Consider the following 24,624-nt stretch of genomic DNA (forward strand, 5'->3'; position numbering starts at 1 on the left):
TGGGTTTTCCTGAATACAATGAATTTATATCTCTGTTAATGTGTTTTGAAATTTGGTAATAAATATATAACATATTATTGAGTCTAATTAAAAACGAATAAAAGTTTGGGGTCAAAATGTGTCTAGGGTTATGAGAATGTTTCATATAAATTAAATGTTTTCTTAAACTTCTAAGTCATTCAAATTCAACAAAAAGAGAAAAAATTATTCTCTCAAATTTCTTCTCACAAAATAGATATTCTCTCAATCGAATACATTGGCTAGCATCCATGAGACACTCTTTTTGCCTTCTTGTGATTGATGGTGTGGTAACACCTTTGTGTGGATAAGAAAGGCTTCGTTGACTTGGCGAAGAGAGTGAAAATGGACTTGGGATAGGATTCTACATGGTGGAGCCTTCAAACACAAATACATGTATAATGACACTTGATTCGAAAGGACGGTTTTGTGATCTTAACAATTGATTTTGAATTCATTTTGTTGTCATATTGTTCCAAATAATGAAATCACAAACCTTGACTCAAGTTTGATCTTAAATGTTGCCACCAATAAATATCGATGACAACTATTAAATTTGAATTTAAATTTTTTATTAATTTTATTTTAATTTAATGTAAATTAGTAATTAAAATATATTTAATAAAATATTGGGGATAAAATGATATTTAAAATTTTTTTATACAATTTTTTTCTTTTCAACAATCTCATAAAAAATTTCAACAAATTTTTTCAAACAAAATTAACGTACAAATGCAAAACTGGGGTTGAATATCATTTCTTAAATGCTTCGGTGGGAAATAGTCATATTGTCTAAGTTTTACAATGTTTAATATGGCAGAACCTTCTTTTTGCTGGCATGCAGGCCACTTATCTATCTGACTCACTGTTGAATAACTTTATCTACTTTGATCAGCTAATAATTTGTGGGAATAACATATTAATGCCAAAGGCTTTTAAGACATAACAAACAACCCCTAATTTGACAAACGTAAGTAAGATTTAATGATTTCAATAAATATCTATCCAACGATATAACTGTGTAATTTATCATATCATAAATTTATTAACTTGTTAAGGAGTCATCCATGTGCCTAAGATGGTTATATATGATGAAGCTATGGAGCAGTGAAGTTGATTGTTGAAAATTTCTAAATTTTTTAAGATGGTTCTGGTGTAGAAACTTGAAGCTAATGTGGATTATTTTTTCAGCCTTAAAATGATGACAAACTTACTTAACCATTTTTTAATGCTTTTGGTTAGAATGCAAACAAAACAAATTGTAATAATTGTGTTTGGTGTACTTTGATAATTAAGGTTTGGTTAACTTGTAAGAAATTATATGAATAAGCTTAATTTAAGCTGCTATTATATATGGATTTAGTGAAACTAATGTAGATATAAATGTATGGAAAAGAATAGAAAATGTTGACTATTTACAGCAACAAAAATCTTTCGTTCCACCTCTCCAGTTTCTCTCTCTGTTTTTGCATTTTTTCATGCTTTCTTTGCATACAAATCTTCATTAAAAATCAAAAAGTGTTGTCAAAGCTTTTAGTTCTTTGTAAGGGCCTATGCCAAGAAAGAAGTATGAAACAAAGGAAGGCTAGTGTATGCAATAAGGAGAAGAAATTGAGAATGCAAACCATGGCCTCAAGCAGTTTTACAGGGATGTCTGCACTAGTTCTTTCTAGTGAAAATTATGTAGTCTGAGTAGTGAAGATGAAAGCTTACTTAAAAGCTTTCGATTTGTGGGATATGGTTATTGAGATAGATAAACAACCAAATCTGCCGCCTGAAAATCCAACATTGAATCAAATTAAGCATCATTCTGAAGAAGTAGCTAAGAGGTATGAGGTTTTATCTTGTATCCATTTTGCTGTATCAAAGGTGATGTTTGCGAAGATCATGGCCCTTGAGACAGCAAAGGAGGCATGGGATAAGTTGAAATTGGAATTCCATGGAAGTGACAAATCTAAGCAAATGCAAATTTTCAATTTAAAAAGGAAGTTTGCCTTGCTTAGAATGAAAAAGGATGAATTAGTTAAAGATTACATTGATAGGCTAATGAAGATTGTGAACCAACTTACTCTTCTTGGAGAACTAATTTCTAAAAATAAAGTTGTAGCACAAGTATTGGTGAGTTTGCCAGAAAAGTTTGAGGCAAAGATCTTTTCATTGGAAGATTCGAAAGACATGAGCATCATAACCATTTCAGAGCTTTCAAACTCCTTACAAGTTGTGGAATTGAGACAAGTATTCAAAGATGGAGTGATAATATCTGAAAAGGCTTTTGTTGTAAATCAAAAAACAAAAATACATGTTGGTTCTAGTTCAAATAAACAACAATTTGGCAAAAAAGGGAAAGAAAATAATGAGAGCTTTGATAGAAGAAAAAAAGGGCAAAAAAGGCAGATTTCCACCCTACTAACATTGCAAAAAGACCAACCACACAAAGAGGTATTACTGGTGTAGACCTGAAATACAATGTAGAAGGTGCAAAGAATTTGGTCATATGGAGAAAGTATGTAAGAACAAGGGAAAAACATATTAGAAGTAAACACAAGTTGCTGAAAAGTTATAAGAAAAGGAAAAACAACCTGAAAAGCAGTTCTTTATAGTAAGTTGTTATAAAGCTCAAGTCCATTCTCAAACTTGGTTATTGGACAACAAATGCACCAACCATATGAGTTCAGATGAAAGTCTTTTTGTTAACTTGAAGAAGAGCAAAATCTCTAAAGTTGAAATTGGGAATGGAAAGTATTTGCAAGTGAAAGGAGTTGGCACAGTTTCTGTCAATACATAATCAGGTACAAAAATGATTAATGATGTTTTATTTGTGTCTTATATAGCTCTCAATTTATTAAGTATTGTCAGATGTTGAAGAAGAATTACTTTTTAAAATTTAACAATAAAAAAATGCTTTGTGTATGATTCGAATGGGGTTCAATTAATGGCAGTCGAAATGATGCATAGAAGTTTTTGTTTAGAGCTAAATAAGTTGAATGTTCAAGCACTTGTTAGTAATGATCATGAGTCAATTAAATGGCATTAAAGACTAGGACACTTTCATGACAAAGGCTCAAACTTTTGCATTGAAAAAAGCTTACTATTGGGGTGCTAAATGTGGCAATGATAAGAAGAGTATGTTAAACTTGTCAATTAGGCAAGCAAACCAAACTCTCATTCTTAAAGAATGATGCATGGAGGGCCAAAGAGAAATTACAACTAGTGCACACTGATATGTATGGTCCTATGAAGGAGAGTTTTTTAAATGGAAGCAAATATTTTGTTCTATTTATTGATGATCTTAATAGAATGTGTTAGGTCTATTTCATGAAATTGAAATCTAAAGTTTCAGATTTGTTTTTAAGTTTTAAAAGACTTATGGAGAATGAAAGTGAATACAAAATAAAAATAGTAAGGAGTAATGATGGAGGGGAATATATTAGTAGAAAATTTGAAAAAAATTTCAGGGAAAATGGCATTAAACATCAACTCACAGCTCCTTACAGGCCTCAACAAAATAGGGTGAGTGAAAAGAAGAATAGTACAATGATGGAAATAGCTAGATGTCTTTTGTTTGAAGCTAACTTGCCAAAAAGCTTTTGGGCAAAAACTATGAATACAACAATGTATTTACTCAACAGATTACCAACAAGAACTTAAAGGAAATGACACCATATGATGCTTGGTTTGGTTCAAAGCCAAATATGAGTTATGTGAGGATATTTGAATGTGTTTGCTGGACTTATATACTAGAAATAAAGAGAGAAAAGAATTAGGCATCTTTGTTGGCTATAATGACTTATCAAAAGTATATAGAGTACATCATTTTTTAACTAGAAAAATCAGCATCTATAGAGACTTAAAATTTGATGAAGATTCATTATGGAATTGGGAAGTCAATGACATTCATGTGAAGGTGAAAGATGAGTCTAACTTGCAAAGTAAAAATATGGCAGAAGATGAGCTACAAGGTAGCAATGATGATGAAGATAGAGCACCTAAAATGAAATCACTTGCTAATATTTATAACAAGTGTAATATAGTTGTATTTGAGCTTGTAACATATGAAAAAGCATCAAGGTTTCCTAGTTAGAGGGTTGCAATGCCGGAGAAGATAAAAATAATTGAAAAAAAAGGATTAGAGGCTTGTAGAGAGACTCATAATATGCATCTAATAGGGATAAAATGGGTGTATAGAACAAAAATGAATGTTGATGGTTATGTAAACAAGTTAAAGGTAAGACTTGTAGTGTAAGACTTGTAGTGCAAGGTTTGACATTATTAAACTCCTTATTGCATTAACAACACAAAAATGTTAGATCCTCTATCAACTTGATGTTGAATCTGCATTTCTTAATGGTGAATTAAGTGAGGAAATGTACATTGAACAAGCTCCTAGATTTGTAAAGAAAGGTGAAGAAAGTAAAGTGTGTCTACTTAGAAAAGCCTTAGCCTTGTATAGCTCGAAACGAGCTCTAAAAGCCTGGTATAGCAAGGTGAATGCATAATTGCTAAAGCTTGTCTTTGTAAAAAGCCTAAATAAGGCTGCATCATATGTGAAATTTGTCAAAGAAAATGTGTTGGTAGTATCCATTTATGTGGATAATCTTCTGGTTACAAGAAGTAATGAAGAATTGTTTGTTTGGCTAAATTTGGAGATGCAAAATGCATTTGAAATGACAAACTTGGGAAAGCTTAGTTTCTTTTTAGGCATTGAAGTAATTCAATCTGATGTTGGGACATTTATTGGTTAAAAAAAATGCAAAAGAGATATTAAAGAGGTTTGGCATGGAGAATGCAAAGGGAGTTGACAACACTTTAGTGTTAAACTAAAAGCTAGAAAAGAATGATGGATTTCTAGAGGTTGAACTATCTGTTTACAAAAGCTTGGTGGGTTGCTTGCTTTATTTAACAACAATTGGATCAGATATAATACATGCCACAAGTTTGCTTTCAAGGTTTATGCAAAAGTCAAGCCAACAACAGTTTAAAGCAGCCAAAAAGGTACTTAGATATCTCAAAAACACGTCTTGGTATTTTTTATGGCAGAAAATTGGAGGTAAATTTATGTGGCTATGTTGATATTGGTTGGGGTGGATCTATTGATGATTTCAAAAGCACTTCTAGTTACATATTTTCTCTTGAATTAGGTCCAATATGCTAGAATTCTATGAAGTAAAGTGTTGTTGCTCAATCAATAGTAGAAGTTGAATACATAGTTGTTGCTTCAGCTGTAAATCAAACCATTTTGTTGAGAAAAATTTTAGATGATTTGCATGAAAAACAAGTGGAAGTTACACCTGTTTATTGTAATAACAAAGTTGCAGTAGTCATAACAAAAAATCATGTTTTCCATGGTAAAACAAAACATATCAAAATCAAATATCATACCATTAGGCAAGCAGAAGAAGAATCAGAGGTAAGGCTAATCCATTACAGCTCAGATGAGCAATTAGCTAACATTTTGACTAAGGCAATAAACACCAAAAGGTTTGTTCAGATGAGAAACAAGTTGTGAATGGTAAGCAAGTTGTCAAGGAATGGTGAAGTTATAGAGCAGTGAAGTTGGCTATTGAAAATTTTTGAATTTTTTAAGATGGTTCTGGTGTAGAAACTTGAAGCTGATGTGGATTATTTTTCATCCTTAAAATAATGACAAACTTAACCATATTTTAATGTTTTTGGTTAAATTGCAAACAAACCAAATTGTAGTAGTTGTGTTTTGTGTACTTTTATAATTTAAGGTTTGGTTAGCTTGTAAGAAATTGTATACGTAAGCTTAATTTAAGCTGCTACTGTACATGGATTTAATGAAACTAATGTAAATATAAATGTATGGAAAATAATAGAAAATGTTGACTATTTACAGCAACAAAAATCTTCCATTCCAGCTCTCCAATTTCTCTCCTTTGTTTTTGCATTTTTTCATGTTTTCTTTGCATACAAATCTCCATTAAAAATCAACAATATATGCCTTGGCCCTTGGTGTGATGTTATTTAGATTTGATATTGGATGTTTTCACTGTCTTTTAAATATTAAGGTGTAGAGCAATAGAACTTTCAGAAAAAATGTTTGGATTCGAGTCTTTATAGTGAAACACAAACTTGCTTAGTGTAAATTGTGGATCTGACTAATGTATTCTGGATTTCAACTATTTGACCAAACCGGGCATCTTTACAGATATTAAAAAAAAATGCAGTAAACAAGCCACGCATCTCAATCCACAATTTTCCTGTCTTTCTCTTTTTCTCACTTCCTGATGATGACACAGTCACCTCCATGGCCTTGTCCTTTGTTTTTGCAGCGATTGTAGCATGTGTATGGATTTTTGTGGATTGGATATGGTTGAAGCCAAAGCAGCTAGAGAATTTGCTGCGAAAGGAAGGTTTCTCTGGCAACTCGTACAAACTTCTTCATGGAGACACGGAAGAGATGTTGATGGTGTCAAAACAAGTAAAAACCAGACCTATGAGCCCTGGCTCCCCGATATTGGGTGGCGAATCCTTCCATTCCACCATCGTATCATCAGCAACTACGGCTCGCCGACCTCCTCTCTTGATACTAACGATTAATTAAGTTTTAATTACTAGTTAATGGAGATGTTAATTAGTTATTAAATCCATCATGTGTTTGTTGTATATACTTCAATCACTTCTTTCATCTTTGGCTAGTTATGGTTGTCCTTAACGAAAAATCTGGAATCGAATTGATTAACGGGTGAGAAGATGGAGAAGATTGTGTCTGTTTGTGAGCCAAAAACTTAATTTTCGCAAGTGGCATGCCTGCGCTACCTTGTTATCTTTCTTTATTCTGATCTTAATTTTGTCTATTGAAATTACAGTAGAACAAATTACATAGAAATCTTAAAACAGTCAACTGTTAAATTTTATCAACTATTGTCCACCCAAATTTTGATGAAAAGATATTTTCTACTTTTTTATCAACATGGAACATATGTTTTCATCTTATCCTATTTTTTCTTATTTTCCTTTTTTTACTGGTTTTGTCGGTTCCTATTTTCTCTCTCTTTTTCCTTATTCAAAACTTGTTCTTCCAGTGTGGACCACAAAGCCCAATCTCTCTCTCCTTATGTCTTTCTTCACACTTGAGTCCAGCGAGCGCGAGTTCTTTATATTCAACATGTCAACATGGCTAGTTTTTTACACGTTTGAGAGAAATCGAAAACTCAAAGAGTGATTTCTGCACTTTTTTTTTTTCTTTTTACACCTGAAGGGTGTTTTGAGATGGGCAATTATAAGTTCAGGTTGTCAGATATGATGCCCAATTCCTGGTTTTTCAAGAGCAAATAGATGGGTAAACCCAAAAACCAGAACTCCACCAACACAAATTCTCAATACTTGAAGGAAAAAAAAAATAGAAAAGAAAACAGCCAACTTCAGCTTCAACAACAACTCCACTATCAAAAATTGATGATGAGTGGGTAAATAGTGTTTCAAACATATAGAGTAGAAAATTGTCATTTCATTAAAGCTCGGGTGGGAAATAGTCATTTGGCTTTTAGAAACTTGATGTTAATTCATAATCAACCATTCAATACCTTGGCTTTCAGAGTTAAAACTTATAGGAAGGAAAATTCTAGGAGATGATGAAGCATGTACAGATGGATACACACAACATAGTGATTTAATATATGCTTTATTGTCTATCAATACTTTTTGACTTAAACTAAGGAGAATGAGAATGAAAAGTTTCTGCATTAAAAAGAAAACGTAGAAAAATCAAAATTTTGAGCACGGTAATATATGTTTATGCAAAATTTAAAGCAAATCTTATACTGAATCATTCTATATTTAGTAAGTTTCACTAATTTATGGATCAATAACAATTACCTATGGTGGATACAGGAAATAATTCATTCTTATGGCTGGGTCCAACACCAAGCATAAACATCACAGACCCCAAATTGATAAGGGAAATAATGTTAAGGAATGAAATAATTCAAAAACCCACTTGGCCTGTTGGTGTTCAGTAGGATGGTGACGTATGAGGGTGAACAATGGTTCAAAGTCAGAAAGATAGCCAACCCAGCTTTCCATCTAGAGAAGCTGAAGGTTTTCTTCTTCCATCCTCCAAAAAGTCATGAAATAACATTATCAATCATAACAATTTAATTATGTGGCGTCCATTCAAAGACATAAGGGACTGTAAAAGTTAAGAATTTCTGTTTAGTAGTGTGTATATATGCGTATGTTTTCTTCTCAATATAAAATTTATGCACTTTACATTGAGATAACCTCACATTGTCCTACTGTTTTTTCTTTCTCTTTGTAGGATATGTTACCTCGTATGTATTTGAGTTGTAGCGAGATGATAAGGAAATGGAAAAACTCAATCACCAATAAAGAATTCTGTGAGTTAGACTTTTGACCTGACATCAAGACTTTAACATCATATGTGATTTCTCGGACTACATTTGGTAATAGTTTTAAAGATGGAAGAAAAATATTTAAACTTTTAATTGAATAAATTAGTTTTACGAATCTGGTTTATTACTTTTTCCACATCCCTGAATGGGGGTAATTTAAAATAACTAGGATCATTTTAATTTTATAATAAGGTTACTTGGTACATTTCATGCTTGTACTTAGGAGATTAATTCATCTATTTTCAGGTTTTCGCCCACTCAAGCCAATAGAAAATTAGAAAATGATAACAAAAAAATTATAGAATTAATAAAAGGCATCATCAAGAAAAGAGAGGAGGCACTGAAAGTTGGAGAAGCAAGTTATGATGATCTATTGGTTTTATTAGTGAAATCAAATCATAGAGAAATTCAAGAGCATGAGAATAAAGAAAGTGGAATGAGTATTGAAGAAGTGATTGAGGAGTGCAAACCTTTTTATCTTGCTGGACAAGAGACTACTGCAAATTTGATTGAATAGACAATGATTTTATTGTATATGCATCAGAACTGACAAGAGCGTGCAAGAGAAGAAGTTTTCCAAATTTTTAGAAACAAAGAACCACAATTCGATAAGTTAAATTGTTTGAAAGAAGTAAACATATATATCCCTCATAAAATTATGTTTTACTTGAGAGAATTTAATGTTTTAAAACTCTTCCTTCCTAAAAATGTGTCAGGTAAACAAATTTTTTTACGATGCACTGAAGCTATATCCACTGGTAGCTTTATTTGTCATAGTAACTATGAAGAAGTTCAAATTAAAAGAGGTCAATATACCACCTAGAGTTTTGATTGTAGTACCAATAATTCTAGTTCACCAGAATGAAGAATATTGGGTAGTTGATGCAAAGGATTTTAATCCAAATAGATTTTCAAAGGGAGTTTCTAAGGCCTCAAAGAATGATGAACTTCCATTCTTCCCATTTGGTTGGGGTCTTAGAATATGCATTGAACAAAACTTTGCATTGCTAGAAACAAAACTGACTTTATCAATGATTCTACAAAATTTCTTCTTCCATCTTTCTCCAACTTATTTTTATGCCCCAGCTCATGGTATAACTGTACAACCACAACATGGTACTCACATGATTTTACACAAGATTTAGTATTGCATAATCCATAGCTTTGATGTGAGTTACATCTTTTTTACAAACTAGATTAGTCGCTAAGGACTTTAGAAATCAGCTCATGGAGACGGGATTTTTAGGTCTCGTAAATTCCAAAGATAAAAAAAGAAAACAGTTCGTGATTTTCTCTCTCAATGGATTTGGGTCGGATCTGTATTTATCCATACCGTAGCAGGCCCATCAACATCCTTACGCGTAAATCATACCCGAAACTTTTACCATGTGTTGGCTTCATATTTCATCAGTTTTCCCAACAATAATTGAGTATCACGCTAAACATAAAATATACTACTCAATAGGCATCTTCATATCACCCAGCACTTTCTCAAAACATTTTTCTCTCTTTAATTTCTCTTAGCCTTTCCTGAAAATGGAGATTCCAGTGACATCTATTGCCTTCTCTGTTGCTTTCGTTGCCGTTTCAGCATGTCTGTGGAAGTTGCTGGACTGGGTTTGGTTGAAGCCAAAGAAGCTAGAGAAGTTTCTTAGGCAACAAGGCTTCTCCGGCAACCACTACAAACTTTTCTATGGAGACACAACAGAGATGATCATGATGAGAAAACAAGCAAAAACACGACCCATCAGCCCCTTCTCACATGATATTGCATCTCGAGTCATCCCGTTCCACCATCACATCTGCAGAAACTACGGTGTGCCCTTTTCTTCACTCAGAAACTTGTTATTCGTCAATACTTTATAGTAAATGGAGATGCTAACAAGTTATGAATTGATTTTTTGAAAACAAATTTATAGATTAAATTTGATGTTATAGTGACTGATAATATTTCTAGCTCCCAACAACAAGGCTTGAGCATCGTCCTCTTCAATCTTCAGTTCTTCAACATGTTCATACTTGAGAACATTTTTCTTTTTCTTTTTATTTTTTAAAGTTTGATTGTTTGGCTAGACTTGCTTGTCCTTATCGAATAAATAATAGGATATAATTAGTTCAAAGTTTAAGATAAAGTGAGACAAAGATTGTTTAATTTCTTTAGCAGGGGAATGGTGCCACCTTATCTTTCTTTTTCTTCATTTGTCTGCCATTTACGGCAATGAGTATAAAGTAAAGTTATATAATTGACTGAATGATATAAAATTGCTTTAACACAAGCTTTTTCTATTGATGTGGGGCTCAATTTTTTTTAGGCCAAAAGACTTGTTCCCACCTAACGCCCGGTGTAATCGCAAATTCACATCAGTCAATTTTTATGAACTTAAAAGTTTTATTTATAAGTCATATTCTTTTAAAATTTTCTATTACTGTTATTTAACAAAACTTATAAAAAAACTAAAATTTTATTACAATTTTCTTTTTAGTTTAAAAATTTAATAATTTTCTCTAATCAAAGTTTGAAAAGTAATTATTTTCCCTTAGGTTTTTTTCTCCTCTCCAACAACTCTTTCCTTTCTGATTGTCGGCTACCTTCCCTCCTTCCTTGGTGGGTCGTCATCCCCGGGTCGTCATCCCCCCCACCCCCCCACTTTTGTCTTTATCAGAGATAAAATATCTTAGACGAAAACAGAACGTCTTCATCTTGGATGAAGACAGAATGTCAGACGAAAACAGAACATCTTTGTCTCTGACGAAGACAAAAGGAGAGCAAAGGAGATAGACCGCCTGAGGGAGGAGAGAAGGCCAATCGACAGCTGAGAAAGAGAAAATACCCTAGGAGGGAAACAACCACTTTTTGAACTTTGAGTAAGAAAAAATTGTTAGATTTTCAAACTAAGAAGGAAAACTTGATAAAAATTTAGTTTTTTAAATTCTTTTATTAAATGACAATTTTATCTTTAATTTTTACTGAGAATTTTAATGGAATTTAGCGCATAAGTGAAACTTAGGGTTTTTAAAAGTTGACAAATGTGAATTTAAAATTATACCTAACCTTGGGTGGGAACAAGTCTTTTGGCCTCTTTTAAATAAATAAAAAGTTATCTGAACCAAATCCTTTTTCATAGCAAATATCATATATAAAATTATAACTATGTAGCAGATATCGTACATAAAATTGTAACTATGTTTGATCCTACAAAGTAAAATAGAAAATCCTTGAAGGTGCTGATACATGCAATCTCAAAATGATGAGATGATATAAAAGTATTTCAATAAAAATTAATAATAAAAATAAGATTTGTGGTATACTTAACAATTGACATAGAATAATGAAAATTATGGAAATATTAATTTAACCATAGAAACGTTAGTGTTAAACTTCTACAGTTCTACTTAATTATAAAATCCAGGCAAAAAATTTAAAATAATTATTTTTATATTACACTCTTCTGTTAATTTTATACACATTGCTTTCTATGAAAGAGGTTGTACGCTTAGTATAATTTTTTTTATTTAATTATAACATAAAATGAATAATAATTTATGCAGGGAAGAATTCATTTATATGGTTGGGTCCTATACCAGATATAAACATTACAGACCCCAGACTGATAAAGGAAATCATGTTAAGGCACGAAATATTCCAAAAACCCAAGCTGAACTCACTTGGCAGGTCTGTATTTAGTGGGATGGGGATCTATGAGGGTGAACGATGGTTCAAAGTCAGAAAGATAGCAAACCCAGCTTTCCATCTCGATAAGTTAAAGGTTTTTCTTCTCTCTATCCTCTTAAATTAATAATGATTTATAAGACTTGAAATAATTTCCATGCACTCTTAGTTTGATACAATGTGTAAGCGGTTCCACGTTTTCACGTTTATGTTTTCATGCTACTTAGCTTAATGTCTTTTTACTTTTAGGGTATGGTGCCTAAGATGTATCTGAGTTGCAAGGACATGATAAGAAAATGGAAATTTTCAATGGCTGACAAAGAGTCGTGTGAGTTAGATGTGTGGCCTGATATTAAGGTTTTAACATCAGATGTGATTTCTCGGACAACATTTGGTAGTAGTTACGAAGATGGAAGAAAAATATTTGAACTTATAAGCCAACAAATCAATCTTTTGAATCAAGTTTTCTACACTTTCCACATCCCAGGATGGAGGTAAATTGAATTTTATATTTTTATGATTATGTGAGATTAATATTCATTCTTGCTCTGATGAGATGGAATATTGAACTTTCAGTTTTGTGCCTACTCAAGCAAACAGAAAATTGAAAAGCAATGACAAGGAAATTCGAGAGATGATAAAAGGCATCATAAAGAAAAGAGAAGGGGTCTTGAAAGTTGGAGAAGCAAGTTACGATGATCTCTTGGGTTTATTAGTGGAATCAAATCATAGAGAAATCCAAGAAAATGGGAACAAAGAAAGTGGAATGAGTATTGAAGAGGTGATTGATGAATGCAAACTTTTTTACCTTGCTGGGCAAGAGACTACTGCAACTTTGATCATATGGACAATGATTTTGTTATGCATGCATCAAAATTGGCAAGAACGTGCAAGAGAAGAAGTTTTTCAAGTTTTTGGAGACAAAGAACCCCAATTTGATGAGTTAAACCGTTTGAAAGAAGTAAGTAAACATTTTCCTTCTTAAATAAGTTCACCCACCAATAGGGAACGTGAACTAAGTCCAAACCATCGTGAGATAAATTAATTTTACATTATTTATGATAGCAAAGTATGTGTTGCAGGTAAACAAAATTCTTCATGAAGTACTAAGATTATATCCACCACCTTTGTTACTAAGACAAACTATAAAGGAGGCCAAACTGGGAGAAATTATTATACCGTCTGGAGCTTTCATTTCAATACCAATACTTCTAGTTCATCATGACGAAGAATATTGGGGGGTCGATGCAAAGGAATTTAATCCAGATAGATTTTCCCAAGGAGTTTCAAAGGCTTCGAAGACCGATCAACTCTCATTCTTCCCTTTCAGTTGGGGTCCCAGAACATGCATTGGACAAAACTTTGCACTATTGGAAATGAAACTAGCTTTAGCGATGATTCTGCAAAATTTCTCCTTTCAACTTTCTCCAGACTATGCTCATACCCCTGTTCTTGGCATAACTATACAACCACAGAATGGTGTTCCCATGATTTTACAAAAGCTTTAGTATTGTATGTGTTGGAATATATTAGGTATATAAGTGTGTAGATTGAAATTCATAATACACAAAACCAATTGACTTGTGCTAAGATCTAATTTACCACACTTATGGGTCTCATATATTTTGATAGTATAGAATAAAATAGGTTTGATCTAATACATATATATAAAAAGCCTTCGAGTTGTGAGTCTACAAAATTACTACATTTAGTAATTATTGGATTACTTTGATTAATGTGTTAGTACTGATATATAAGTCAATTGTGTTTTTCAAAAATTATTTTTATGTTAATCTATGTGTTAGAGATAGTAATTTCGATCCGAATTTAATATCTTCAACTCTAACGAGGGGAAAATTCTCTTATAGAAATGGACGAGCATAAAAAATATCTTCGTAATTAGAGACAGGGATATATGTATCCCCTTCTTGCCCTACTTTACCCCAATTAACTATATAATATTTGTAACATTTGAAATAGTGAGTAGGTGTTAATTTTAATTAGTTTTGTTATTTAATATATTTATGTTATGTGTAAATAGTATGGAAAGAAGATTTTTTTTCACGAGAATAAGAACGCAAAGGAAATTATTCTTCATAGAGAAGGGATGAGGAATTCTTTTCATCTTGTAGCAGGGACAAAAATTTATACCCCCTATAGCTACGAGAATTGAGATCCCCTTCCCGCCACTTATGATTGCCATCCCTACAATGCGTGACCAAATTTAAACTATAAAAATGAAATAGTTGATGGGTTTAATAAGAAAAAATAATACATACTATGCCTACCACATTGACGTCCCTACTCGCAAATCTAACTTCTAACTTTTTCCATTGGGATGACTTCACCATTGAATATTGGCTCCTTAATTTAGTATCATTAAAGAAGGGATTTTGGTTAGGCCGAAAGTCTTATTCCCACCCAAGGCTTGGTGAACTCACAAACTCATAGCCATTAATTTTCAAAAACTTAAATATCACATTTTACGTATTAAATGTATGTTAAGGTTGAAAATAAAAATATCATTTAACTAAAAATATTGAAAAACACTAACAATTTATCACTTTTTTTTCTTAGTTTAAAATTTTAATAATTTCTTTCCACCAAAAATGTAACAAGTGATCATTTCTCCCTTATCCTCTTATAGTGTTGAAACTGTCACTAAAGATGGCAAACTTTACTATCTCTGACTGTGTTCTTTCTCTCCCAGTCTAAAACTCTAAACCCAAGGAGGGAGAACACGTGTATAAGTATTTGGGTGCATATTTATAGTTTTGAAAACTAAGTATGACTTTAAAATTTCACCGAACCTTAGGTGGGAATAAGTCTTCAGGCCTCCGGTTATGCTCATTGGGCTTCAGATTTTGTATCCAGTTTCACTTAAACTCAAATCTGACGATTTTAATTCTTCTTATCCACCATCCACAGGCAAACTCCTTCGCTTCTGGCATGCCATTTACTTTGACTCATGTTCCATAGTTATATTAACGAAGTTAAGCAATTATCAGAAAAACATATGAAACAGATACTTTTATATGCCCGTAATGGCAATTTTTTAATTCCATTTGATTGGTTTGACACAAGGCATAGCTTAGCCTCAGATTTTGCTAAGCCATTTTATTGGTTTAAGTCCTCTAAACCGAACCTATACACCCCTTACACTGGAAAAAAATACTTGGTAAAAAACAGGGTTCTAGACTTCTAGTTATAATCCAAAAAAAATTACAGAAAGGCGAATTTTAGTAGTTGAAATATCAAATCAGAAATTAAATTTTGCAAGAGGGTCTGTTGGTGTGGCCTTCATTCAAGTTGATCCAAAGCTTCATTCAAAATAACCCCAATTCCATTGAATACAAACACAGCCAAAATTCTAATAATGCAATCAAAATGAAAATGAAAAAGAAAAATTTAGGGCAGTTCCCTAAATTAGAACATGAGTGAAAGACATGTAAAACCTTGAGGCTGCCCCAATATTCAACTTTAGGCCGGGTGAAATTGAGTTCTCTCAAAACATAAAATAAGCAAGAACCCATTTGGATCGGCCGAACTATAACCCAGAAACAAAAACAAAACAAGATTTGAAATTATTAAAATTCATGTGAACATGTATAATACCTTTCTTCATAATTGCAAGAAACTAGGAGGAGACTTGCAGAGAGAAAGAAAGGAATTAAAAGGTTTTTGTATGCCGGCAACGGAACCACAGCTGCACTGTCACATAGCTCACTGAGTTCTCTCAAAGGCAAGCAGGAAAACCCCAAGCCCCTCCTGTGCTTTTATGCTAAGTGGGTTTCAGTGAATTGTCCCTATTACCCTTAAAAGGTTGTGAAAAGGTTGTGAAAATGTTGCCAAATCTTGAGCAGAAACATGTAATTTACTAAAATTTTTATTAAACCTTTGTAACTATCGGATTAGGCATGAACAAATTTTTTAAAATTGATTACCCGTTTAAAGGCAAAGAATTTTCAGCCAAAATATTACTTGTCAAGGATTCTTTTGATGAAAATGGATTTAAAGAATCTGTATTGTTTATTGTTTTTATTTTAGAGATTTTTTTTTTTTGTGTGTTTGTTAAAATGTTTAGTCTTTGTTAAGTTTTTCTTTTCTTTTGTTAAATTTTGTTGAAGAATATTGTGCTTTATGAGTGAAAATTTGTATATTATTTAAAAAAAAAAAGGGTAAATTAAGAAGAGCAAATGTATGCCTTTTTAAGCAGAAACCGAGATCTATGTGAAAATAAATAAAACTGAATAAAGTAACTTCGATTTAATGCACGATTGAACACATTATTTATATTATTATGTGATTAAATAATTAATTAGCTCCTTTGCCTTACAAGTTTTACTTAAATAGTCAATGCTCTTTCATTGACACAATCTTATCTATGTTGCCTTGCCTGTACAGCATTAAACATTATATTCCTCTAACATACTCCAAAAGCTTCTGCAGATTGTGATCCTGGATATTTTCACTTCCAAGCCAAACATTTTCAGGCATCGAAACAAGATGGGGTAACTCATCTTCTAAACATATGAACTAGGTGGGTGTGTGCATACATAGATACAGTCACATGACAATACACAGTAGTATGAGCTATATTTGACTGATAAAAGAAGGTTACAGGAAGAATAACATGACATTATTGATGATCTTGAAAACTTTAGTGTACAACAATGGCTGTGAATTGCTTTTTCTGTTTTCCAAAGAAAAGAATGTGTGCTTGAACAAACAATATTATGAGCTGGGGTTATTGCTCAATACCTTTTATGATATACAACTGGTTGCGGGCAGCTTGTCTTTGTATAACCACCTGAGGTTCGGCAAGAGTGCATGAAATACTAGTAGAGATCTGTCTGAGCAACCTTGTCGATGACGGTGCTCCACTAGGAAGTAGCTTGTACTATGAAAATACTTTTAACTAATCAATTCGTTGAAGATTAAACAACACCATTTCCTCAAGGCCTGATCGAAAAGCACTTCGAGGAAGGCTTCGGAGATTCTGGATTGCAAGATCAGCCTTTTCTTTTGCTAATTCTTGTGCTCTCTCAATGCCTCCACAAGTCTTTACCAATTCAATGGCTTCTTCAAGGGAACCTGTCTCACAGAATTCAGATTCAATAGTCTCTCTTAATTTTGGCTCTTTCTCTAAAGCAAAAATTACTGGTGCAGTCAGGTTCCCTTTTAGAAAGTATGATACAACTTTTTCTTAAGCAAAAACCAGACCCACTTTTTCGCGGGATCGTGCAACACCGCACATCTCGCTGCGACCCTTTGCTTTTGCCTAACGCAAACTTTTTGCTCCCGCCACAACCCCAATCTTTCTGTCTCTTCAATCTTCCGCCCAATAGTAAGGACGGCGAGTCATAAAAAGTTCTTTATATTCAACATTTCGTAGTTGCTGGGCTTTAAAACGTTTTAGAGAAATTAATTGGCCAAATGATTATGTCCCACCCAACTTTTGATAAACTAATAATTTTCACCCTTTAAGTTTGAACAAATAATTTATTACCCATTTACCAAAATCTAACATTTAGTTTAAATAAAAGGTATTTATGTCATTTTCTTAAATATTACCATAAAGGTAATTAAATATTATTTTTTCCTTCAAGGAAAATAATAGCAGATTTTCGTGCATGTAAGACGCATAGGCACAACATGGTGATTTAATATATGCTTCATTGTCTATCAGTACTTTTGACTTAAACTGAGGATAATGAGAATTCTTTTGGAACTTAATTAAATATAAAACATAGATAAATCAAAATTTTGAGCACTGTAATATATGATTATGCAGAGTTTAAAGCAGATCTTATACTGAATCATTCTATACTTAGCAAGTTTTACTAATTTAGGATCAACAACAATTATCTATGGTGGATGCAGGTAAAAATTCATTCTTTTGGCTGGGTCCAACACCAAGCATACACATCACAGACCCCAAATTGATAAGGGAAATAATGTTAAGGTATGAAATATTTCAAAAACCCAACAGAAGCCCACTTAGCCGGTTGGTGTTCAATGGGATGGTGATGTATGAGGGTGAACAATGGTTCAAAGTCAGAAAGATAGCCAACCCAGCTTTCCATCTAGACAAGTTGAAGGTTTTTCTTCTTTCTACCCTCCAAAAAGTCATCACATAACATTATCAAACATAATAATTTAATTATAGGACTGTAAAAGTTAAGAATTTATCTTTAGTAGAGTGTATATATGCATATGTTTTCTTCTGAATCTAAAATTTATGTACTCGCACATTGAGATAATCAACTTCAAATTGTCCTTCTATTTTTTCTTTTGTTTGTAGGATATGCCACCTAAAATGTATTTGAGTTGCAATGAGATGATAAGGAAATGGCAAAACTCAATCACTAATAAATAATTCTGTGAGTTAGACGTATGGTCTGACATCAAGACCTTAACAGCAGATGTGATTTCTCGGACTGCATTTGGTAGTAGTTTTGAAGACGGAAGAAAAATATTTACACTCATGACCGAACAAATGAGTCTTTTAAATCAAATTTTCTACTTCTTCCACATCCCTGGATAGAGGTAATTTAGAATAAATTGAGGTCATTTTATTGAAATTTATGATGAATAATTTCAAAAAATGGAAACAACTCCATGCATAGAAAGTACTCTCCATAAAATTGACTCATCTAAATTGTGATTTTTAATTTTGAAAATGAACTTGGAAAATGGTAAAATTAAGCATCATAATGTTTGCTCCATTCCTTTGCAGAAGTTTAGATATTGTCTTTAATCTATGTTATAATAAGGTTACTATGTATATTTCATGCTTGCACTTTGAAGATTAATTTGTTTGTTTTTAGGTTTTTGCCTACTCAAGCCAATAGAAAATTGAAAAGCAATAATAGAGAAATTATAGAATTGATAAAAGGCATTATAAAGAAAAGATAGGAGGCACTGAAAGTTGGAGAAACAAGTTACGATGATCTGTTGGGTTTATTAGTGGAATCAAATCATAGAGAAATTCAAGAGCATGGGAACAAGGAAAGTGGAATGAGTATTGAAGAGGTGATTGAGGAGTGCAAACTTTTTTATCTTGCTGGACAAGAGACTACTACAACTTTGATTGGATGGACAATGGTTTTATTGTGTATGCATCAAAATTGGCAAGATCGTGCTAGAGAAGAAGTTTTCCAAGTTTTTGGAAACAAAGAACCGCAATTTGAGGAGTTAAACCGCTTGAAAGAAGTAAGTAAACAGATCACTTATAAAATTATGTTTTACTTGAGAGAATTCAGTGTTTTAAGACTCTTCCTTCATAGTGGTTAACTAATTTCCCTGAAAATGTGTTTCAGTTAAACAAAATTCTCCATGAGGCACTGAGGCTATATCCACCAGCAGCTTTGACTAACAGAGTAACTATGAAGGAGTTCAAATTAGGAGGAGTCAAGATACCATCGGGAGTTTTAATTTCATTACCAATAATTCTAGTTCATCATGATGAAAAATATTGGGGAGCTGATGCAAAGGAGTTCAATCCAGATAGATTTTCCAAGGGAGTTTCTAAGGCCTCAAAAAATGATCAAGTCTCATTCTTCCCATTTGGTTGGGGTCCTAGAATATGCATTGGACAGAACTTTGCACTGCTTGAAGCAAAATTAGCTTTAACGATGATTCTGCAAAATTTCTCTTTTCAATTTTCTCCAACTTATGTTCATGCCCCAGCTCGAGGTATAACCATACAACCACAACATGGTGCTTACATGGTTTTACGCAAGATTTAGTATTATATAATAAATGAGCAATGTTATCATATAATAATACATTATATATATACTCAAAAGTATGTATGCATAATTTTATTGATAATCCATAACTTTGATGTAAGTTGTTATCTTTTTATAAACTAGTTTAGTCACTTTGGACCTTAGAAATAAGCATATAATAAATTAAGAAGTGAAAAAAAAAAATTGAAGGGGATCTTGTGTTGGTAGTTTTCCTGTCATACTTATTGTGTACTTGTTTTGTGTAAAGTCTGTTTCCATTGTGAATATATAGTAAGTGTTGGATTGCTTTTGATGAGTTTATTTCTGATTCCTAAACCATTTGAATGTTAATCCAATATTATATTACCTTTTAATTGGATTTTTTTTTGTTTGGCATTTAATTAAAATAACCTAATTTGCAGGTTTATATGAATTTAGTCAACGCTTTTATACAGTAGGTATTCTAAAGCCAACCTTTAAGGTTATATTTGTAATTTTCATATAAACAATGTATCATTTTTTATTTATAATAAATTGACATTTCTTCATTTGTTTCTATATGTATGTATAATAAATGTCCCTAAATTGATGGAATTGTAACAAAAGGATTAACGAGTAATTTAATTTTAAGAATTCTATGAGCACATATGGTGGTGAATATAAAAGTGTCTATAGCTTTAACATTATTCAAACCAAAAGCATAAAGAATGCAGTAAGATTATTACCTATAGAATGACTCTATCTAGTAACAGATCTCATGTGTTAAAATTATTAGTCTCAATTTATTGCAATATATGGGTACATATTGACTGTAGGTTCATCGAACCAGCACGCCAAAGAATTCTATATAATAGTACCCCGGTTTATATGGAATAAATGATCTAATGGATGGTGTTGCATGTGATTCTCAAACTTTAGAATTGAAGATATTCATCTATATCATTTTAACTTGTTTTCATATCTTAGTTAAATCTGGGTGATAACAAATTTTATGATCATAGTCACTAATTTCAATCCTCTTTATCTCATATTCAACTTTTGTTTAGTGAAATAGTAAACACTTATAATACATGTAAATGTTACGTTTGTCGGAGCTGTAATACGTCAAAATGGGCTAGGGTCATGTGGCTAGTTGTTTAAAATTTTGATAGGCGCATGTAAAAATGTATCATTAGAGCTTGCACAACTTCCATATCCTCCCTCAAATTATATTTGTGTAATTTGAGGAAATTCATTTCACTACAAAAGCAAATAGCCTTTAGCGAGAGAAAAATAACATCATGATGAATGCTCAATCATTATAAGCATTATTTTTATGATTTTAATAACTAATTATTTATATTTTTGTCAAAACAAAATAAAATTATACTTTTTACAATGAATTTTTAAATTTTTCACTAAAAAACTTATAAGTCAGTTGTTATTAGTGAAGTTAGACTCAAACCGAATTATATCAATCTTATAAGTCAATTCAGTTTGATTTGATTCAATTCATATTTATTTAATTTAATTTTGATATGAATATGTAATATAGACATCACATTTTTTAGTAGTATTTTATGAACAAATATGGTTGACAAAAACACAAATTAAAAAAAAGATTCTTATGATTGATCTAATTATTATTTTATCTCCAACTTAGACTTTCCATCCTAAGCTTTTCAACTGTCAGACCAGTTGTCCCAAAAAGATGTCAAAATGGGCTGTAATATATTGACAAGAACTTCCAGAAAGTGATTAAATGGGGGGATATTAATTAAAATCGATAAAAAATTTTTTGTGTAAATGTTTTTAGGTAAATGTACAGTAGTTTTATTTTTATAAACAAATTTTTTTATAACTCCAAAAATACCCTCTGACTTATTACACGTCATTTTTAATCATTCCGTGTGTGGGATGTCAAGGGTTGTACAAGGTGCGTGAGTGCGTGCAGAGTGCGTGGGTGCGTACAAAGTGCGTGGGTGCGCGCAAGATGCGTGTGTGCGTACAGAATATGTGGGTGTGTGCAAAGTGCATACAGAGTATGTGGGTGCGTGCGAGTGCGTGAAGAGTGCGTGCGGGATGTCTGAGTGCGTGAAGAATGCGTGAATACGTGAGTGTGTGCAGGTGCATACGCACCCTCATATATATATATAGAGTGCGCGCACCCTCGCACTGCCGCACTATGTTTTGTTATATATATATATATAAAATTAAATAATATAATATAATATTTAAAATATATAATAATATAATATATATTTAAAAATTATTATTTTTATTTATATATATTATACTAAATATTAAATATATTATAGTATAATCAATTTTTATTTTTAAATATGTTTGTAGTTGATTAGAAATAATCAATTTTTTAGTTATGCAGTTCACGCACCGTGCACCGCGCACTCCGGACTCACCTCGTGCACTCTGCACGCACCCCGCACTCCGCACGCACTTAAGTATTTTTTCTCGTGCCTACGCACCCTGTATGACACCTACAGGGTCAGAAGAGTATTTTTAGAATTACAAATAAATTTGTTTATAAAGGTAAAATGACTGTACGTTTACCTAAAACAGTTTAAGCGGAAAATTTTTTACCTATTTTAATTAATATCCCTTAAATGGGAGAGGAATGATAAAGTGGCACACAATGCTTATTTATATTCAATGATCTTTTAAAAGCAATTAATTAAAATAATATTTTAATATTATAAATTATATAATATGATATTTTGTACATATTAAATATAATAATAATTTATATCTAATAATATTATATATAATACATAACATTGTGAAAATATTTTATTTCTATAATAAAAATTCTCAAAACCAAACTCACTCAAAAATGTTGTTTTAGCTATGGTTGCAAACCAATGGACACTCCTCCTGAATTTGATTAAAGACATTTTAAAAGGGTCAGAAATTGTTTTTCATTCATAATATGAAACTATAAAAATTCATATTTTACTTAATTACGTGATAATATATATAAATGTGTATATATTTATATATACATAATAGGTATGTATAATATTTTTTTTATGTAAATTATTTTTGACCCTTTTACAGTTAAATTAGGTAGTAAAATTGATAGACGGGTGAATAAATAAATTTTTCAAACTTAAAATTAAAGAAATCATTTCATGTAATTTTGAGTGGAAATAGATATTTAGCAAGTGTGTCTATCAACACACGCATCTCGATTTAAAATAATAATTAAAGTAACCCCTTAATAATAATATGCTTTTTCAATTGTAGAGAGTGGACTTGGCTGCTCAACCCGTATTTTAAAGTAAAAAATTATCTATAAAATTAAAAAATAAGAAAACTTGATGACGAAATTTTTCTAGAAATAGATAATGGGGTCAAGTTTGTTCTAGAGTAAGGCAATTACATCATTCTAGACATCATCTTAAACTATTAGCATTTGTCTTGTTTCTTAAAATTTAATTTTTTCTTTCTTCTAGAGTAAGGAAATTACATCATTCTGGACATCATCTTAAACTATCAGCATTTGTCGTTGTTTCTTGACATTTAAATTTTGTTGTGTATGTGCATGTGTTTTTATATATAACAAAAAATCTTATTTGAATTAGATTATTATATTTGAAATTGACTCAATTATATTAAATAAAACAAAATTTTAATTTAATAATCAATCGTATAACCACTGAATTAAATAAATTAAGAGTTTAATATTAATATATCACAAAAAAACTTAAATTTATGCACGTTTATGCATAAAACCTAGAGGATCAAGGTTTATATTTTAAGTTGGTTGGTAATGAAAAATCTAAAATAGACTTAGAAAATCAAGTTCAACACTCCAGCCTACGATTACGACGTATGATAATAGCCTACGGTTACGTCGTATGATAGTATGTTTTGGGCAAGCTAACTATTTTCCATCCAAAGTTTGACGAAATTAAATAATCTAACCATTAAATTTAAAAACTCTATTTTTTCACCCGTTTGTGAAAGTTTATCGTAAGTTTAATGGTCAAAAGATTCTTAAATTATTTTATTTAACATTACTTATATCTTTAACAGTATAAACAAATTAATGTTAATCTTAACCACTTTTTCCTTTTCATTTTCATCTCACCCCTACAATTTTTTAGTCAAGATTTGCAATATGTAATTCTTTACTAAAATTACACTAATTTAGTTTGATTTCAATCAGAATCACATTCATTAGTTTGATTCTTGACTGAAATTATTTCAATTTGAAGTGATCTCATTCAAAATCGTATCAACTGGTATGATTCTAGATATTGTCGATGGTGAATATTATTGAAAATTATTAAATTAAATTAAAATTAATATAAATTAGAAATTTAAAAAATATATATTTCATAAAATTTTTGGGGTCAAATATTATTTAGCTAGGAGGTATTTTTGTTTTTTAATCTTTCATCGATCTTACAAAAAAAAATCATATTTTTTTAATAAAATGGACTAACGAGTGGAATATTGGGGTAGAATCTTCACATCCTTAAACCTTGGGTAGCAAATTTTATGTGGCCAATGTTTTACGATATACTATACAAAAGAACCTTCCTTATTGGTTGAATCTCCTACAACCAGCCAACATTTTCTCATTATTGATCTCGTAATACCAGCCAACAAATTTTGAGAATATCATATCAACACTAGTGGCTTTTGAAACAAGACGAACAACCCCTATTTGACAAACATAAGTGAGATTTAACGAATTTAATAAGGCCAAACGACTATTTCCCACCCAAGTATGTTGTAATGACAAGTTTTCACCCTTTAACTATGAAAACACTAAATATCTACCCATGACCAGTTAAAAATAACAGTGGTAAGGGTAAAATCG

At 31.6% G+C, this 24,624-nt stretch overlaps 2 protein-coding genes and 1 pseudogene across 2 annotated transcripts; all 3 read left to right on the forward strand.

Annotated features, from left to right (window-relative positions):
* Positions 1–1,719: 1,719 nt before the first annotated feature.
* LOC123224897 lies at positions 1,720–8,910 on the forward strand. Its single transcript, XM_044648695.1, has 3 exons — positions 1,720–2,253; positions 3,923–4,086; positions 8,640–8,910. The coding sequence occupies exons 1-3, from the start codon at positions 1,720–1,722 to the stop codon at positions 8,908–8,910; spliced, it is 969 nt and encodes a 322-aa protein (XP_044504630.1).
* A 901-nt stretch (positions 8,911–9,811) lies between these two features.
* Positions 9,812–13,669, forward strand: LOC123202680 (cytochrome P450 CYP72A219-like). Its single transcript, XM_044618739.1, has 5 exons — positions 9,812–10,209; positions 11,943–12,160; positions 12,313–12,557; positions 12,640–13,024; positions 13,146–13,669. Exons 1-5 carry the CDS (start codon positions 9,930–9,932, stop codon positions 13,569–13,571), a joined length of 1,554 nt encoding a protein of 517 aa, XP_044474674.1. The 5' UTR covers positions 9,812–9,929; the 3' UTR covers positions 13,572–13,669.
* Positions 13,670–17,951: 4,282 nt separating this feature from the next.
* Positions 17,952–20,117, forward strand: LOC123202950 (annotated as a pseudogene).
* Positions 20,118–24,624: the final 4,507 nt, after the last annotated feature.

The sequence above is a fragment of the Mangifera indica genome, chromosome 1 (assembly GCF_011075055.1).
Source record: "Mangifera indica cultivar Alphonso chromosome 1, CATAS_Mindica_2.1, whole genome shotgun sequence".
NCBI classification, from domain to species: domain Eukaryota; kingdom Viridiplantae; phylum Streptophyta; class Magnoliopsida; order Sapindales; family Anacardiaceae; genus Mangifera; species Mangifera indica.

Bases quoted from the DNA above. Each gene is read 5' to 3' on its own strand.
- LOC123224897 (XM_044648695.1), top strand. From the start codon at position 1,720: ATGAAAGCTTACTTAAAAGCTTTCGATTTGTGGGATATGGTTATTGAG. The intron at 2,254-3,922 runs GTATTCAAAGAT...ATTCATGTGAAG, and splicing joins AAGTTGTGGAATTGAGACAA to GTGAAAGATGAGTCTAACTT. The intron at 4,087-8,639 runs GTTTCCTAGTTA...ATCTATTTTCAG, and splicing joins ACATATGAAAAAGCATCAAG to GTTTTCGCCCACTCAAGCCA.
- LOC123202680 (XM_044618739.1), top strand. From the start codon at position 9,930: ATGGAGATTCCAGTGACATCTATTGCCTTCTCTGTTGCTTTCGTTGCC. The intron at 10,210-11,942 runs GTGTGCCCTTTT...TAATTTATGCAG, and splicing joins TCACATCTGCAGAAACTACG to GGAAGAATTCATTTATATGG. The intron at 12,161-12,312 runs GTTTTTCTTCTC...TTTTACTTTTAG, and splicing joins TCCATCTCGATAAGTTAAAG to GGTATGGTGCCTAAGATGTA.